The sequence below is a fragment of the Mesocricetus auratus genome, unplaced genomic scaffold, assembly GCF_017639785.1.
Source record: "Mesocricetus auratus isolate SY011 unplaced genomic scaffold, BCM_Maur_2.0 Super-Scaffold_100046, whole genome shotgun sequence".
Taxonomy (NCBI): Eukaryota; Metazoa; Chordata; class Mammalia; order Rodentia; family Cricetidae; genus Mesocricetus; species Mesocricetus auratus.
This window is the reverse complement of record NW_024429223.1, coordinates 3042407-3059734: the sequence shown is the minus strand read 5'-3', so window position 1 is coordinate 3059734 and position 17328 is coordinate 3042407. Positions and strand designations below refer to the sequence as shown.

Here is a 17328-nt window from a genome sequence, read left to right as displayed (position 1 = left end):
GCCTCAGCACTTTTTTTTTCTTTTTTTCTTTTTGGTTTTTCAAGACAGGGTTTCTCTGTATTGTTTTGGAGGCTGTCCTGGAACTCACTCTGTAGACCAGGCTGGTCTCGAACTCACAGAGATCCGCCTGCCTCTGCCTCCCGAGTGCTGGGATTAAAGGCATGTGCCACCGACGCCCGGCGCCTCAGCACTTTTTAAAAATGTGTGTATATTCTACATAGAGAGATGGCCAGTGGGCAAGATCATTTCCTGTGCAAGCATAGAGACCTGAGTTCAAATCCTACAACGTATCTAAAAGGTTGGGCGTGGATGCATGTGTGCCTGTAACTCCAGCACTGTGAGGGCAGATACAGGAAGATTTTGAGGCTTGTTGGCTGCCAGCCTAGCTCGATTCAGTGAGACTGTTTCAAAGGAGTTAGGCAGGACATACTTACGACACGACACACCACACTCACACACGTGGGTATATATTTGTTTCTTTCTATATTTTACTCCTGTTTCAGTTCTTCCTGTCTTTCATGGTAGTCAACAGTTCTTATTTCCTGCTTCTCAGCTTTCACATAGGATACCATTCAGAAACTTTTCAGATGTTTTTCCTCTCCTCTCTCTTTTCGTTCATTTATTTATTGTTACTGCATTATTTGATTCATTGTCTTGCTGTGTGGCCTCAAACTCACTCCATAGTGCAGGCCTTTCTTTGTAGTCAGGTATGCTTCCCCAAGCACAGGTGTTTTTGTAAGATCTAAAAATGCACATTTCAGGCTGGAGAGATGGCCCAGAGGTTAAGAGCACTGGCTGCTCTTTCAGAGATCCTGAGTTCAGTTCCCAGCAACCACATGGTGACTCAACAGCTATCTGTATTGAGATCTGGTGGCCTCTTCTGGTTTTAGGCTTACATGGAGGCAGAATGCTACACACATAATTAATAGATAAATCTTTAAAAAATAAAGTGCGTATTTCTTGACTGGGGAATATAGTTTAGTTGGAGAATGCTTGCCTAGCATGCTCGAAACTCTGGGTTCAAGCCTCAAGACCACATGAAACCAGGCATAGTGATAATGGTGATAAAACAGCTCTGATCCCAGCACTTGAGAGGAGGATCAGAAGTTTAAAGTCACCCTCAGTTACATCTGGGGTGTGCGCGTGTGCGTGTGTGTGTGCGTGCGTGTGTGTGCGTGTGTGTGCGCGCGTGTGTGTTTGTGTGTGTGTGCGTGTGTGTGTGTGTGTTTTTTGCTTTTGTTTTTTTGTTTTTTTCAAGACAGGGTTTCTCTGTAGCCTTGGCTATCCTGGAACTCACTCTGTAGACGAGGTTGACTTTGAACTGAGAGATCCAAGTTCTGGGATTAAAGGCATTAAAGTGCTGGCATTATATACTGAGTTTGAAGCCAGTACTGGGCTACATAAGACCCTGTCTATGGAATAAAATAAGGTTTATTTTTAGAGAACTGATGTTTTCATCTTAGGTAAATTTTTTTGGGGGGGGCAGGATCTCACTATGTAGCTCTGGCTGGTCTATAACTGGCTATGAAGCCCACAGAGATCCTCTTGCCCCTGCCCCCGCTGAGTGCTGGGATTAGAAGCATGTGCTGCCACACCTGGTTTAGTGTCCTTTGACATCATTTTGGTTTGTCTTCATTATTGGGTGATTATTTGTTTGTTTGTTTTGTTTTTTTTTTTGTTTTTTTGAGACAGGGTTTCTCTGTATTGTTTTGGAGGCTGTCCTGGAACTCGCTCTGCAGACCAGGCTGGCCTCGAACTCACAGAGATCCGCCTGCCTTTGCTGGGATTAAAGGCGTGTGCCACCACCGCCTGGCCTATTGGGTGATTATTAATGGAGAGCTCTGGGCTGGCAAGATGACTTAGCAGGCAAAGGTGTTCTGCCCCATGGTGGGAGAAAAGAAAGTACTCCTCCAAGTTGCCCTTTGACCTCCACACACTCACTGTGGCATGTCTGTCTGTCTCTCTCTGTCTGTCTCTCTCTGTCTCTCTCTCTCTCTCACACACACACACAAGAAATGTAATAAAAGTAATTTTTAAAAAATGAACTTGTTTGCTGGACTGAGGTATAGCTCAGTGGTAGAGCATTGTCTAGTCCTAGCATAAGCTTAGCCCTTAGTGCCAACCCTGAACCAAACCACAAACAGACCTGCATGTATGAAGGTAATTGGCAGGGGGTTCCTCCTTCTGCAGTCCTCTCTCTTGTGGGAGCTGACTGACCGGGTGATGGAATGGGAAGCATCGAGGAGATGGAGCTGATGGGATTGTTTCCCTCTCCTGACCTCTGTAGCTGCCCATTCAGAGCTGGGCACTCAGCCAGCTCTTCCAGGAAGCGCCGTTCACCTTGTTGTACCCCCTTGGCTCTGTGGGATCTAAGAAGTGGCCAGCTCACATTTCCTGAGCTCCCTGTCTTCTCAACAGTAGCTTACATTAACTAGACCGTGGCCCAGGCCTTCCTGGTAGGCGGGGATTCTCTTGTGAAGAGCTTTACCTTTATAGCGCAGGCATGGGGAAGCTGAGGGAGGCTCGTGTGCGTCTCACTGTGGTCCTACAAGAATCTCCTTTGTGTTCTGTCACAGACAGCAGAGCGGCTTGCTGCTCTGATTTCTCTGCTGCCTGAATGACTGAACTGGACGGAAAATTATTCCCTGGCTGAGGCTGAGGATGTAACATGTAGATCAGTGATGTTCAGAGTTCTTACCCACTGTGGTGAGATCCTGCATTTGATCCCTAGCAACGCACGCACATGCACGCTCACACTCACACCTTCTCTGTAGTCACAAATCAGAGCAATGAGCTTTTAGTCAAACAGGGAATTTTAATGAATTCATTCAGGGGTTCATTTCTCTTTGTTTACTTATGTAAGTAGAAATTCATGTTCATGAAGCATGTGATGCTTCCCATCCTTGTGTAGGTAGTTTCTGTGTGGTTTAGGCATTGGGTAACTCAACGCAACAAAACCTTTCTTGTCTGTCAGTAGTGTTTTTGTAGACAAGCAGAGATAATGAGGCCTGCTTACCCTCTCTTGTCTTGTGTGAAATCATCCAACATTAATGCTTACTGTGTGCCAGACATTACTCTGGTCTTTGGTTTGGTTTGGTTTGGCTTTATTTGTTTTTTTTTTTTTTTGAGACAGGGTTTCTCAGTAGCTATGGGGCCAGTCCTAGAACTCGATCTCTGTGGACTAGGCTGGCCTCAGACTCACAGAGATGTTCCTGCCTCTGCCTTCCGAGTGCTGGGATTAAAGGCACGCGCCAACACTGCTAGAATCATTTAACTCAGTAATGGTAGTTACTGTTATTATCTGTGTTTATAGATGATGACACTGAGGTCATTGCTGGTCGGTGTAGAGCCAGAGCCTCACCCTGACAGTCAGACCTATAAGGCCACTCGTACTGACCTCAATACACTGACCTCAGGGGCCCTTGAGGGAAGTGTGCTTCCCACCCCTTTCCTGAGCAAATAGCGCTTCGAATTTTCCTGCTGGGGACCCAGGGATACTCCTATGCTGGCTCTCCATCTAGTTTCAAGAATGTTTTCTCTTGTTTGAAATGGAACTTGTTGGTAGTTTGAAGAAGTGGATGTTATAAATGATGTGGTTGGGTCAGAGTTGGTTTAAGTCTATTGAGAACCTTTGCAGGTTATTGTGGTGTTGAAAAGATGTCATTTAGCCTACTAAAATGTCATTTCCTGCTGTGTTTGAGACTTGTGAGTAGCGTTAGAATTCTTATGACTGTGTTACTGGATGGCCCCACTGACTTGTGAGTAGCATTAGAATTCATGAGTGTGTCCCCGGATGGCCACACTGACTTGTGAGTAGCATTAGAATTCATGAGTGTGTCCCCGGATGGCCCCACTGACTTGTGAGTAGCGTTAGAATTCATGAGTGTGTCCCCGGATGGCCACACTGACTTGTGAGTAGCGTTAGAATTCATGAGTGTGTCCCCGGATGGCCACACTGACTTGTGAGTAGCGTTAGAATTCATGGGTGTGTCCCTGGATGGCCAGTCTGATGTTTTCCTGGTGACGGTTCTTTTAAGAGAGTATGAAAGAAAAAACATCCTTTAATGGAATGAGCATAGTTTAATTCTTCGGAAGATAAATATGGAGGAAATGCACTTGCAAAATATACAGACAGCGGCTGGGCATTGGTGGTGCACACCTTTAATCCCAGCAGAGGGATTAAAGGCAGGGGCAGGCGGATCTCTGTGAGTTCGAGGCCAGCCTGGTCTACAGAGTGAGTTCCAGGACAGGCTCCAAAACAATACAGAGAAACCCTGTCTCGAAAAAAAAAAAAAAACCAAAAAACAAAAAAAAAACAAAATATATATAACAGCATCATGGAGAATTTTCTTTAAATAGAATTATGAAAGTGTAGGGGCTGGAGAGGTAGCGTGGCAGTTAGGAGCACTGGCTACTCTTGCAAGAGGACCTGGGCTCAGTTCTTAGCACCCACAAAGTGGCTTGTAGCCATTCATAACTCTAGTTTCAGGGGATCCAAGGCTCTCCTGTGCATCAGGCGCGCGCACGCACACACACACACACACACACACACACACGCACACACGCACACACACATACACACACATACGCACACATACGCACACACATACACACACACACAAACACACACACATATACACACACATACACACACACGCACACACACATATACACACACATATACACACACATACACACACATACACACACGCACACACACACATACACACACATACATACACACATACACACACATACACACGCACGCACGCACACACACATACACACACATACACACACACATACACACACACCCATACACACACGCACACACACACATACACACACATACACACACATACACACACGCACACACACGCACACACACACACACATGCAAAATAAAAATTAACATCTTTAGAACATTTAAAAAATTGTCAATAATATACCCAGGTGCTGGTGTCCATGTGTGTCCATTGATTTAAAAGCATGTCTTTTACTTTACTGTCTGATGTATTTGGGTGCATGCTGGTGTCCATTGATTTAAAAGCATGTCTTTTACTTTACTGTCTGATGTATTTAGGTGCATGCTGGTGTCCATGTGTGTGCATTGATTTAAAAGCATGTCTTTTACTTTACTATCTGATGTATTTGGGTGCATGCTTGCACATCTATGTACTGTGCTTCTTATGAAATCCGACTGCATTTCACATGACAGTCACGACTCTCACCACCACAACCTCAGAAGTTCATTGCGACTTTCTAATCTGTGTGTTAATTTAGAAGCATATCATTTAATGACGTTTAGAGGAGTTGTAATATTTTTTTTTCAGTCCTGGGGATCAAATCCATGGCCTTAGGCATGTTAGGCAGAGGGAAGGTAGGGGCTCTTGCTTGGTAGCCCAGATTGGCATTGTCTTCAGGCTATAAGCACTGGAACAAAACTGCCCAAAAACAAGAGTTCAAGAGTTTTGGACTAAATATTCATTTCCGCACAAAATTTATGTGCCGGAACTAATTTCTAATATAATGGCTTTTAGAGGCAAACACAGTCAAGTAACTAATTAGTCATGAGGGTAAAGTCCTGTGGAGTGTGATTAATGCACTTCACATTAATCTCCTGGATATTATTAAGAGTTGGAGTTTTGTTTTTAGTGCTAGTAATTGACCCACAAGGCCTTGTGCATGATAAACACACAATCTATCACTGAATTATACCTCAGCCCAAATAAGGTATCTTTAAACTGAAACACAGAAAATGAGGTTCTGTATTGATTTTGGCTGAAAGTGTTTTGACTTCATGCTCTAAGAAGCACTGCTCTGTAAGTTCTGGAGGAACAGGGCTCAGGGTTTCCTGGCTGCTGACATTACCTAATGACATGAGGAATGGGAGACGCCGCCTTTGCTCACTTGCTTCTTTGGCTGCTAGGAATTTGTCTTACATGTTTTGATCATCATGCATCCTAAGTATGGCTCTTAGTGTACCTTACTAGAATGCACTCACCCTCTTGGTGTGTACTTTCTTTTTCATCACATTCGTGGACTCCTTAGGCATCATCCCTTCAAGTGTTGTTTGTTCTGTTGACGCTAGTATGCTCGATGGTGTCCCAGAGGTCTCTCAGAGCCAAGTCTTTCCCTGTCATTTATCCTTTCTGTTCCTTAGTAAACCTGTCTTCAGGTTTACTGCTTCCTGTTCGGATCTGCTGTTAAGCTACTTAATATATTTCTTGTGTTAGTTTTTGTGTGTTTTTAACTTCAGAATCCTGTCCTGTCCCCTTTGACCGAGTCTTACCATATAGCTCAAGCTGGACTGATACTCACTATGTACCTATACCTAGGTTAGCCTCAAACCTCTGTAATCCTTCTGCCTCGGCTTCCCAAGTGTTGGGATTGCTGGCATAAGCCGCTCCATCTGTCTTGAGTCCAGAATTTTTGCTTATTTGTTTGTTTGAGACAGGGTCTTTCTTTTAGCCCAGGCTGTTCTGAAACCCAACCTGTAGCCAGGGTTGGTCTCAAACTCATGTACTCCTCCTACCTCAGCCTCCAGAGTGCTGTATTTGGTTTTCTATCTCTTTTTTTCTTTCTTTTGTTGTTGCTTTAAAAAATTATTAATTTTTTCCCATGTATTTTGATCATATTCTCCCCCCCCCCCCAGTTAATTTTCTTAAAAGTTTTGGGGGCTGGAAAGATGGCTAAACAGTTAAGAGCACTGACTGTTCTTCTAGAGGACCTGGGTTTGATTCCCAGCACTTCCATGATAGTTCACAACTGTCTGTAACTTCAATGCCAGGGATCGATGCCCTCTTCTGACCTTTGCAGGTACCAGGCACATTCAATGCCTAGACAAGAATGCAGACAAAATTCCCATACACATAAAATAAAAATAAGGTTCTCTTTTCTAGAGAAGTTAATTCTGCCTATCAGGGTGCCTCATGCACGGTGGGTACGGGTGCTGCTGCCAAGCCTGATTGGATCTTCCCACAAGTTGTCTTCTGAGCAGCACATCAGTAAATCAGCAAATAAATGCAGGGGTTTGGTTTTGTTTTGTTTGAGACAGGGTTTCTCTGTTTAGCCCTGGCTGTCTTGAAACTTGCTGTGTAGACCAGGCTGGCCTCAAAGAGATCTGCCTGCCTCTGTCTCCTGAGGGCTGGGATTAAATGTACGTGCCACCACTGTCTGGCTAAATGCAGATGTTTTAAATTGGATTTGTACAAGACACACTAGACTTGTTACCATTAAAGAGAGTCTTAGAGCTGACCACGTGGCACTCATTGCCTGGATACTCTAAGTCACGTAGAGGCTGCTCTCCCCTTTGGTCATGCAGCCCTGGTTGATCTGAAACCCGCTCTTCAACCCACACTGGCCCAGTCCTCTGCTGCAGCCTCCTGAGTGCTGGGGTTACAGGCATGCAGCATTGTGCTTGGGGTTACAGAGCTCAGTTACGTTGCATGCTTGCCCCGTCCAGCAGGGCGCAACGGGATTCGAGCCCATGGGAACCTGGAGTGAATGAGACAAGAGAGATGGGCAGCAAGACAGGCCTTCCGATCGATCTGTGTTTAATGAGAGTTCTGCACAGGCTTAAGTAGGGGGATGTGGCATTGGCCATGGGGCGGAGGCTGTTAGACCCGGAGAGGCTGGGAAGTGAGGCGGGGGTGGGGGTGGGGGTGCAGGTGTTCACGGATTGTTGTTAAGCGGTGGGTTGTCTCTAGTGCAGCGGGCCATCTGTGGGAAGGGGCCTGAGTTTTGGGGAGTGCCTTGGGGCAAGAAAGAGATTCAGTGACCTGGTCCCCAACATTTCCTCCCTTTTTATTGATGAAGGAGAGGGGTCTGGACTGTAGGTCTGAGAGTTGGTAGAGGAATAGGCAGTAGGTGTTATTAGGATCTTAGTGGGAGTATTAAGATGGCTTTTTATGATGTCACACTTATATTAGGGCCCTTACAGGTATGGAATAAAAAGACCATGGGTGGAGATATCCATGAGGGGCCCATGTGTGTCTTAGGTCAGGGGGTCTCATGGACCAGGGGTGTTTAAAAGCCTCTCCCTGTCATTGGAGATGACATCGTATGATGAATATTCCTGTCTATCAGCTATTCCTTTGAGCCCAGGTTTTACTCATGGGGGCTGGGGAGGGGATGGATTATTCTTTTTTTTTTTTTTTTTTTTTTTTTTTGGTTTTTACGAGACAGGGTTTCTCTGTATTGTTTTGGAGGCTGTCGGTCCAGCCTGGCCTCGAACTCACAGAGATCCGCCTGCCTCTGCCTCCTGAGTGCTGGGATTAAGGGCGTGCGCCACCACCGCCCGGCGGGATGGATTATTCTTAAGAAAGACTGACAATATTTGCAAGAGGTTCTAAATAGCAATGATCGCTCCCAACATATGGTGGGGATGAGCACAGGTGTGGGAAATCCTATCCTAGTGTGCATATTCGTCTTCAGCATCCTCAGATTTGGGGACCATCAGACCCTGGGTGCCATGGATGTCAGGAACCATTCACGTCATCCAGTCCTCTTGTAGGTCTGTGACCCTTTGCAGAGGAAACAAAGGGATACCAAATGTTGAGCGTGCCTTGTTCAAAGCACCGCTGTTAACCAGCTTTAGACTGATTAGTTGGTCTGAAGTCAGACTTAATTTGTTGTATTATCTTTGTTAGAACTGGAGGAACTTCTCTTTTTTTCTTCTGAGACAGGCTGTAATCCTGGCTGACCTGGAACACACTAGGTTGATGATACGACCTTAAACAATAAATCCCCCTCCCCCCAGACAGGGTTTCTTTGTGTAACAGCTCTGGCTGTCCTGGAACTCGCTCTGTAGACCACGTTGGCCTGGAACTCACAGATCCGCCTGCCTCTGCCTCCTGAGAGCTGGGGTTAAAGGTGTGCGCTACCACCTTCTTATCCTCCTGCCTCTACCTCCTGGGTGTGGGTCAGAGGTGAGCCGTTAGCACGAGCTCACGCAATGCTTCGTGCATGCCGAGTCACGGCTCTAGCCTCCAGCCTGAGGAGCTTTCGTTCCCGCTTTCAGTGGAGCCTCGCCACCTTGTTCTCCTTCTGTCTCGACGTGAAGTCACCCAAGTGGAGGACAAAGCTTGCAGAAGTGCTCAGGGTTGCTCTTGGTCCTACAGTCCCCCTGACTTCATCTTGTCTTTGCCCTTGCAGGAAATGACTTAGAGGCCTTATGCACACGTCCGTGCTTCCTCACTTCAGACTTTACAACTGCAGCCAACCCAGTCTGGAAGCACTTCTTACTGATGCTACAAGGAAACCGCTACCTCAGCAAACAGAAGAAAGACGACACACAGTTAACAATGCCATGCTTGAAGGAAACTTGTTTCCAGAAACCCCGTACAGGACATTGGGAAGTTTTTAGCACTGAAAAGCAGCTTTCCAGGTAAATGGATTTGACAGGCAGGTTCTGTCAATTCTGCAGAGTCTCTTCCTGAAGGACTTCTTGTGAAGTAACCCCTGCCACCTAAATGCTGTTGACCAGCTTAGGGTCGGGTCTTTTTTTTTTTGGTATATAGAAGATACATTATATTACATTTTAAAAGTTAAGTTATTTTTCTGCTGTTGTAAATGTAAGTATCAAAATATTCTTACAAAGTAATTATAAGCAAACACTTTCCTCAGCAAAGCATATCTTTATTGAGGGTAGGATGCTGAACAGTTATACAGCATTTCAGACACACTTTTATTTTTTTGCCAGAATTCCTACCTACATTGAAAATATTAACTATATAAGCCTGTTATTTTTCTCACCTTTGTGTTGGATCATATGGTCACCTGCCTCATGGAAATGCCTTTTCTAAAACTTAGATTTGCAGAACTCCACTATTTTTATACCTAGCTGCAGTTTTGGGAAAAAAGGACTCAGAGCCCTGAGCTGCCAGGGGTCCCGGGACAGTTCCCCCCGCATGTATTGCTGCAGTGCCCAGGCCAGTAAGATGGACTACAAGCGGCGCTTCCTGCTTGGCGGGTCCAAGCAGAAGCTGCAGCAGCACCAGCAGTACCCAATGCCTGAGCTGGGCCGAGCGCTGCACTCTCCCCTGGCATCCACGGCCTCGTCTGCCCCACTGGGCAGTCTGACCGCCGCAGGCAGCTGCCACCATGCCATGGCCCACTCCACTCCCATCGCTGACATCCAGCAGGGCATCTCCAAGTACCTGGACGCCCTCAACGTCTTTTGCCGAGCTAGCACGTTCCTCACAGATCTCTTCAGCACCGTGTTCAGGAACTCACACTACTCGAAGGCCGCCATGCAACTCAAAGATGTGCAGGAGCACGTGATGGAAGCTGCCAGCCGATTGACCTCAGCCATAAAGCCCGAGATTGCCAAGATGCTCATGGAACTCAGTGCTGGGGCTGCAAACTTCACAGATCAGAAGGAATTCAGTCTCCAGGACATTGAGGTAGAGTACCATCCATAGCAGAATGTATTGCAGGGGTCAGTGAGGACCCCCGTTTTTCCCGTTTCCCTGAACCGCAGCAGCGATAACCTTTGTCCTCGTTCTGTTGGTATGATCTTCTTGTAAAAAGCTTGGTGCCTGCCAAGTTCTGATGCTTTCGTTTCAAGTAGGGTAGAAGTTCATGGAGCAGGGTTGGAAAGACGGAGCTCAGTGCTGAGAGGCCTCAGGTCCACTCCCAGCACACACAAAAGAAAAAGTTAAGCTGACTTGTCTGCATTTGATATTTTTGTCCTTAATTGTTTTTTAGGTTGGAAACTAATGTCCAAATAAAGTACTTAGTGAGAGGCTGGAGACACATCTCAGCGGGGATGCACTTTATGTTTAGTCCCTAATACTGCACAAACAGAAGTGCTTAGAATAGTTTGGGGTTTTTTTGTTCATTTGTTTTTCTAAACAGAGTGTCTCTGTGTAGCCCTGGCAGGCCTGGAACTCGCTCTGTCGACCAGGCTGGCCTAGATCTCAGAGATCCGCCTGCCTCTGCCTCCTGAATGCTGGAACTAAAGGTGTGTGCCACCACTGCCCGGCCAAGCCTTACCTTTTATGTTACCTATATTATTGGGTTCTTCAAGTCACACCTCTGAGGTCTCAGAAGACAGAACTAGACCCACATAGCTTTGTCTCTAATGGTGGAGGGCAAACACCTTTGTTCTCCAGTCAGGACAGTTAGAGAACTGAGACACAGGAAGTTAGCGAATCACTGGGGCATGCGCTGTTCCCTACATTGTGTGTGTGTGTTTGTTTGTTTTTGAGCGAGGGTCTCAATAGGTAGCCCTGGTTGTCCTGGAACTCGATTTGTAGAGCGATCTTTGTCCAGCTTGCAGGAGTCCTCCTGTCTACCTGAGTGCTGGGATTACAGGCATGTGCTGCCAGGCCTGTCTTGTTCTCCGTGGTTTGATTTGGTAGCCCAGGGTGTCCTTGAACTCACAGTCCTCTTGCCCCAGCCTCCCAAGTGTTGAGATGCTACCACACACTAACATGCTGGGCTGGGAAATGCTTCTGAATGCTGCAGTTTAGAATTTTGACTTGGCTTTCCTCATTGGAATTCTGATTGAGGTAGTTGGACTATTCCCATGGCTTTTGTACATAATAGACTAAACAGGCTTTCTGTTGCCAACACTAGTCTGGAAAATGATTTCTGTTGATGAGTTTTGGAATCTGTGGGTTTGTTCTTTGTGGAAAAACTAACTTATAAATTAGTTTTAAAATGTGTCTGTTAAGCAGACCCACAGATGTAACATTATATCTGAAAACTTTATTGCATTCACTCATTTATTTTGAGGGTATGGGCGTGTGTATACATGCATGCTGGCAATCATGACTCTTAGCCTGTGCGGGTAAGAGGAGTGTGCTCTCCTTCCACCATGCCAGACCTGTAAATAGAGCTTAGGTATTTAGTGTTGGCAGGAAATGCCATTTCCCCCTGAGCATCCCACTAGCCCAGCATTATACTTTTCCCCTAGAGCAGTATTGGCTGTTTCTAAAATGCTTTTTTCTTAAGGTTTTTATTTTTAATGATTTATTTATTTTCATGTCATGTACATTGGTATTTTCTCTGCGTGTATGTCTGTGTGAGGGTGTTGGACCCCCTGGAACTGGAGTTACAGACAGGTGTGAGCTGCCATGTGGGTGCTGGGAATTGAACCTGGTTCCCGAGAGAGCAGCCAGCGCCCTTTACCTGCTGAGCCGTGTCTCCAGCCCCTCCTTTTTTATGGTTTATTCTTACACTACCAGGGTAGTTAGGGCGGTAGGGGTTCTTCCCCACTGGTAAGCAGACTCAGAGGAAAACACTAAGCGTTTGGGTTTTTTCTCCTGTTGGCATTTTGTCTCTCCCTACCTTCCCCCTCCTTTAACAGTCTTCCTGGGAAAAGGAGTCTGAAATAGTTTGGATGGGCTTTGTCCCCAGCAAAGTTTCTTCCTCAGTACAATAGTGGCAGGAGTGTGGCCTTTAGAGTTGCTGGGCTGGTGAGTACGATTAATGCTGTCCTTGAGTGAGCTGCAGCTCTGGAAGGACTGGGTTGTTACCTCCAGGGCGTTGTCACAGATGGAGGTCCTCTCCATGCTTCCTGCTTGTCCTCCCTCCTACCAGGGGACTCAGAGGTGCACTGCCCTGGATGGCGCTGTGCTGTTGGCTTTTGAGCCTCCCGAGCTGCGAGCTACACTCACCTTTCTTCCTCAGAAGCCCTGTCACAGTGTATAAAGGAAGACCTTTAGGAGCATTGAAATGCATCACAAAGTGTGGTGTGTCATCCCCCACCCCATGTGAGTTCTTAATAGACAAATAGTGACTCAGCCTGGCTCCAGGAGCTGCAGGTGCTGACTGTGTGCTCTGCCTGTCTGCCTTCCCACAGGGTCCTGTTTGTTCTATTTGTGCCTTCCAGTGGCTTACCCTTTACCCCGAATGTTGCTTTTGGAGCATGAGTTGTGACTGTTGTGCTTCCTAGTTGACTAATCCCGGTGGCACTGGCATGCCTGCTCTGGAAGTGAGCTATGCGTCAAAACATTCAGACGGCTGTTTCTCAGGGCTCGTGTAGCTTGAGCCTCAGTTGCCTGTCTGTGCCTCCCAGTGCTCTCATGAAGACCAGGAGCAGTTAGTACTTGTAAAAACTGTACCCAGTGGATGATCTGTCTCATTGGGCGGCTGCTCCTGACATGGCTTGGCAGGCGCTGAGAGGCTTCTGGAGTGGAGGAGCAGCACTCTGGGAGGGCTGGGCGAGAGGAGCACCGGCAGGGTCTCTCACTGGAGCCGAGCACAGCTCCCGGGCGCAGCCTCCTTCCCCTTTGTGTCTTGGGCTGCCTTTCCTCTTGCTGGCTAAGAGGGCATCGCCTGCCTGGTGCTGGAACCTTTGACGTTACTTTTTGAGGCAGGTATCTTTATGGTGCAGGTGATCCTTTGTCTCAGCCTCCCCAGGGCTGGGAATACAGGTGACTGCTGCCGCCTTAGGCTCCTGGCCAGCACTTTTTTTAGTATAAAAGCTCAAGGAAACCTCCTTTATCAGTGATCACTATTCTTCTTGCCTTGCAATTAGAATGGGGCATAGAAAAGGAAGTGCAGGGGCAGCATGCATCGGACGTGCCTGGAAGTAGCCATAAGTGTTGAATAAGCCACCGACAGGTTTGTCAGGGCCCTTCCCGTAGAGTCTCAAGGCTGTCAGTAAAATCAAAACGTGGATGTAGGAAGCATGCCTTTTCCCATATGGAACTTGTTAGTTGTGCAAAGCTTTGATGGCCCACCTGCACATTTTTTCTTAAGGAGTGGACCACAGTCTCGAATTATTCACAGTTAGACCTGTAGTTCATACTGGTGATCCTGTGTCTTAGGTCTGTATTTATTAGAAAGTCACGTAATATAATGTCAATAAATCACATTTACTTGTGATATATGTGGTAATTCCACTTGTATCAGTTGCATGCTTTATTGATGTCATATGCTGTTGCAATCACGGGATGCAGCCTTGAAAAGTCAGGAAGCTCCCTTTGTGTAGCTAGACAACGGTTGTGCTCTTAGAAGGGGGTGGGAGGAGATTCATTGAGAAGTTAGTGTGCGTGGAGAGTGGGAGGCAGGGGAGCAGCTGGCACAGAGCCTCCAGACGGGAGTCAGCCTAGAGTGTTGGAAGAGCAGGGAGGCCCCTCCTGTGGTGACACAGAGTGAACACTTTGGGGGGTATTAGGGCGGGGCTTTTTAAAAATTGTGGGGTTTTTTGTTTTTGTTTTTACGAGACAGGGTTTCTCTGTATTATTTTGGAGGCTGTCGGTCCAGCTCGGCCTCGAACTCACAGAGATCCGCCTGCCTCTGCCTCCCGAGTGCTGGGATTAAAGGCGTGCGCCACCACCACCCTGCTGAAAATTGTGTTTTATTTATCTGTGTGTGTATGCGCCTCTGCGGGCCACTGTACACACATGGATGTACACATGGATGTACATTCATGGAGTTCAGAAGACAGCTCTCGGGAGTTGTTTATCTCCTGCCATGTGAGTCCCAGGGGTTCAACTCATGTTGTCAGGCCTGCAAGCAAGTAAAGGAAGCACCTTCAGGCCCCCACAGTTAGAAAGGTAGAAAGTGCTGCTCTTTCTCTCAGAGAGGCCAGAGATGGGGCAGGGTGCGGCAGGTGTCCGAGGGATAGCAGAGGGGCAGCAGGGAGGGCCCCTCCGTCCTTGTGCAGTGAGCGGATGCTGCTTACCCACTGGGGGCCATCACACGATGCCAGCTGTGGGCTCCGGTTTCACTTCGGGTCCTCAGTGTCTTGAGGTCCCTGGGCAGGTGCTATGTAGACAATCCAGAAACACAGGCTAGCTACAGGGCTCTCAGGGTTCATACCCTTGGAGGGGACTGTGCATTTTTTTTACTGGCTTCTCAAGTCTGACCGGAAAACATGAAATCACATCTTTACCTCAGTGAACGAACCCTGGCTTTTAGTTTCTGACATGCTGACAGCCCCCTCTTGTTATCCTGTACGTCCTCATGAACGTGTTTGAAGTAACTTCTGTACTGACTCACTCTTAAGGGCCTTAGTTCAGGTGTGTTACCATTGGTTTTGGATAGGTATAAGCCAAAAATACTGTACAGCAATTGTACAGCAATAGTAATGGAAAATATTAGAAGTTGTTTAATGATGTGATTTTTCCCCCTAAAGGTAAAAAATCCATTGTTATGTTTCTGTTTGACTAGTAGATCTTTTAACTTTTTTTTTTTTTTTGAGGAAAGATTTTTTTTTGTGTGTGTGTAACCTTGGCTGGCTTGGAATTCACTTTGTAGATGAGACCAGCCTCAGATTTACAGGTCTGCTTGCCTCTGTCCCCTGAGTGCTGAGATTAAAGGTATGTGCTACCTGCCATGCCTAGTTTTGACTAATAAATCTTCCATAGAAAATTATACTATTTCCTAACTATATATGCCAAAGCCAAATGGAAATCCAAATGGTTACTGTTAATCAGAAACTGGAGTTCGTGTCATAAAAGGTTTATATAGGGTTGGGTATGATGGCACATGCTTTTAGGCCCAGCACTCAGGAGTCAGGAGCAGGTGGATATTTGTGAGTTCCAGACTAGCCTGGTCTACACAGTGATCCAGGCCAGTGGGTTATATAGTAAGACCAAAAATAAAGGTGTAGCAGACGGAAATAAGAGTGGCTGTGGTGTCTGAAAGAAAAGGGCGCCCGTAGGGAGGGGCACTATTAGGAGGTGTGGCCTTGTTGGAGGGAGTGTGTCGCTGTGGGGGCGGACTCTGAGATCTCCTATTCTCAAGCTATGCCCAGTGTCAGAGTTGCTTCTGTTTCCTGTAGATCAAGATGAGAGCCGGGCGGTGGTGGCGCATGCCTTTACTCCCAGCACTCACGAGGCAGAGGCAGGCGGATCTCTGAGTCTGAGGCCAACTTGGTCTACAGAGCTAGTTCCAGGACAGACTCCAAAGCCACAGAGAAACCCTGTCTCAAAAAAAATAAAAAGATGTAGGACTCTCAGCTCCTCCAGCACCGTGTCTGCCTGTGTGCTGCCATGCTTCTTGACATAACAAAAACGGACTAAACCTCTGAAACTAGGCCAGACCCAATAAAATGCTTTCCTTTGTAAGAGTGCTGTGGTCATGGTGTTCTTCACAGCAGCAGAAACCCTAACCAAGACAGTAAGTCACTCCTGACCCCACCCGAGATAGAGTCTCACTATGTAGCGCTGATGGATGGTCCTGAAACTCACTATGTAGACCAGAGATACACCTGCCTCTAACCCGCACCCAGCATTTTATTGTTTTGTTGTTTGTTTGTTTTTTGAGACAGCGGTCTCTGTGTAGCTCTGGCTGTCTTGGAACTCACTCTGTAGATCAGGCTGGCTTCGAACTCACAGACATCCTGCCTGCCTCTTCCTCCTCAGTACTGGGATTAACGGTATGTGCCACCACCGATTCCAACTCAATTTTTAAAAGTAACTTTTAAAAATGTTTCGAGATTATAATTATGTTGCATCCGTCTTCCCTTTTCTCCCTCCAGACCCTCCCATGTACATACCCTTTGCTTTTTTCAGATTCGTGGCCTCTTTTTCTTAAATTAGTGTTATGTGTATAAATGCATTTTTCTGACCTAAATATATAGTTACAACTTGCTCGGTCTGTGTGCTATTCGTATGCATGTTTTCAGGGCTGATCATTTGATGCTGGATGACAGATTAGAGTACTCTTCACTTAAGGCCTTAGTAGGGGTATCACATTAGTATATCTATCAGTGTTGTCCTTGTTCAGGTCTTGTTAAGCCGTGTTGGTGAGGCTTCAGGGTGTAGCCCTGACATAGTCCCAGTGATCTGCCTCTTCCCCTGGCTTTCTACCCCACTATCTGCAATGATCCCTGAACCCTAGGTGCCGGGCTGTGTTGTAGATGCATCAGTTGGGACTCGGTTCTACAATTTTGCATTATGACAGGTTATGGTTTTCTGTAATGTTCTCCTTCTGTTGTAAAGAGAAGTTTCCTTGATAAAGGATGAGGAGCACACTTACCTGTGGGTATAAGGACAAACATTTAGAATATAGTTTGTGATTATTCTAGCTTAGTAAAATGTTGGTTGTAGGTTCTCCTCCAAGATAGATGACTTTTCTAGCCCTGGGTAGTTGGCTAAGTTTCTAGTACCAGAAATGATTTCCCTTTTATTGAATAGCCTTAAGTTTAATTAGAGAACTGTTGGTTTCTGTCAAAATACGCTTGCTACTGTTGCTATGTTAGGGTTATTGTGCCATGCTGGTCATTGTGGTTCATAGGCATCGTAGTTAGGTAGGACTATTGGTTAACTTCCCTCCTTTGGAAGCTTGCATGATATGTTTTGGTGCTGTGAGAGCTAGTCCTCAGGAAGGAGGTTTCAGGTCAGATCTGGGTCAGGTCAGGTCTTC

At 46.5% G+C, this 17328-nt stretch overlaps 1 protein-coding gene across 3 annotated transcripts in view; it reads left to right on the top strand.

Moving 5' to 3' along the window:
• Positions 1–17328, top strand: part of Garre1 (granule associated Rac and RHOG effector 1) — an 80169-nt gene that overhangs the window by 22178 nt on the left and 40663 nt on the right. For all 3 annotated transcript variants that reach the window (XM_040735407.1, XM_040735406.1, XM_040735408.1), the window contains one exon: positions 9157–10406. In XM_040735407.1, the coding sequence (XP_040591341.1) occupies positions 9912–10406 (495 nt within the window). In that variant the 5' untranslated portion in view covers positions 9157–9911. The remainder of the gene's footprint in view (positions 1–9156; positions 10407–17328) is intronic.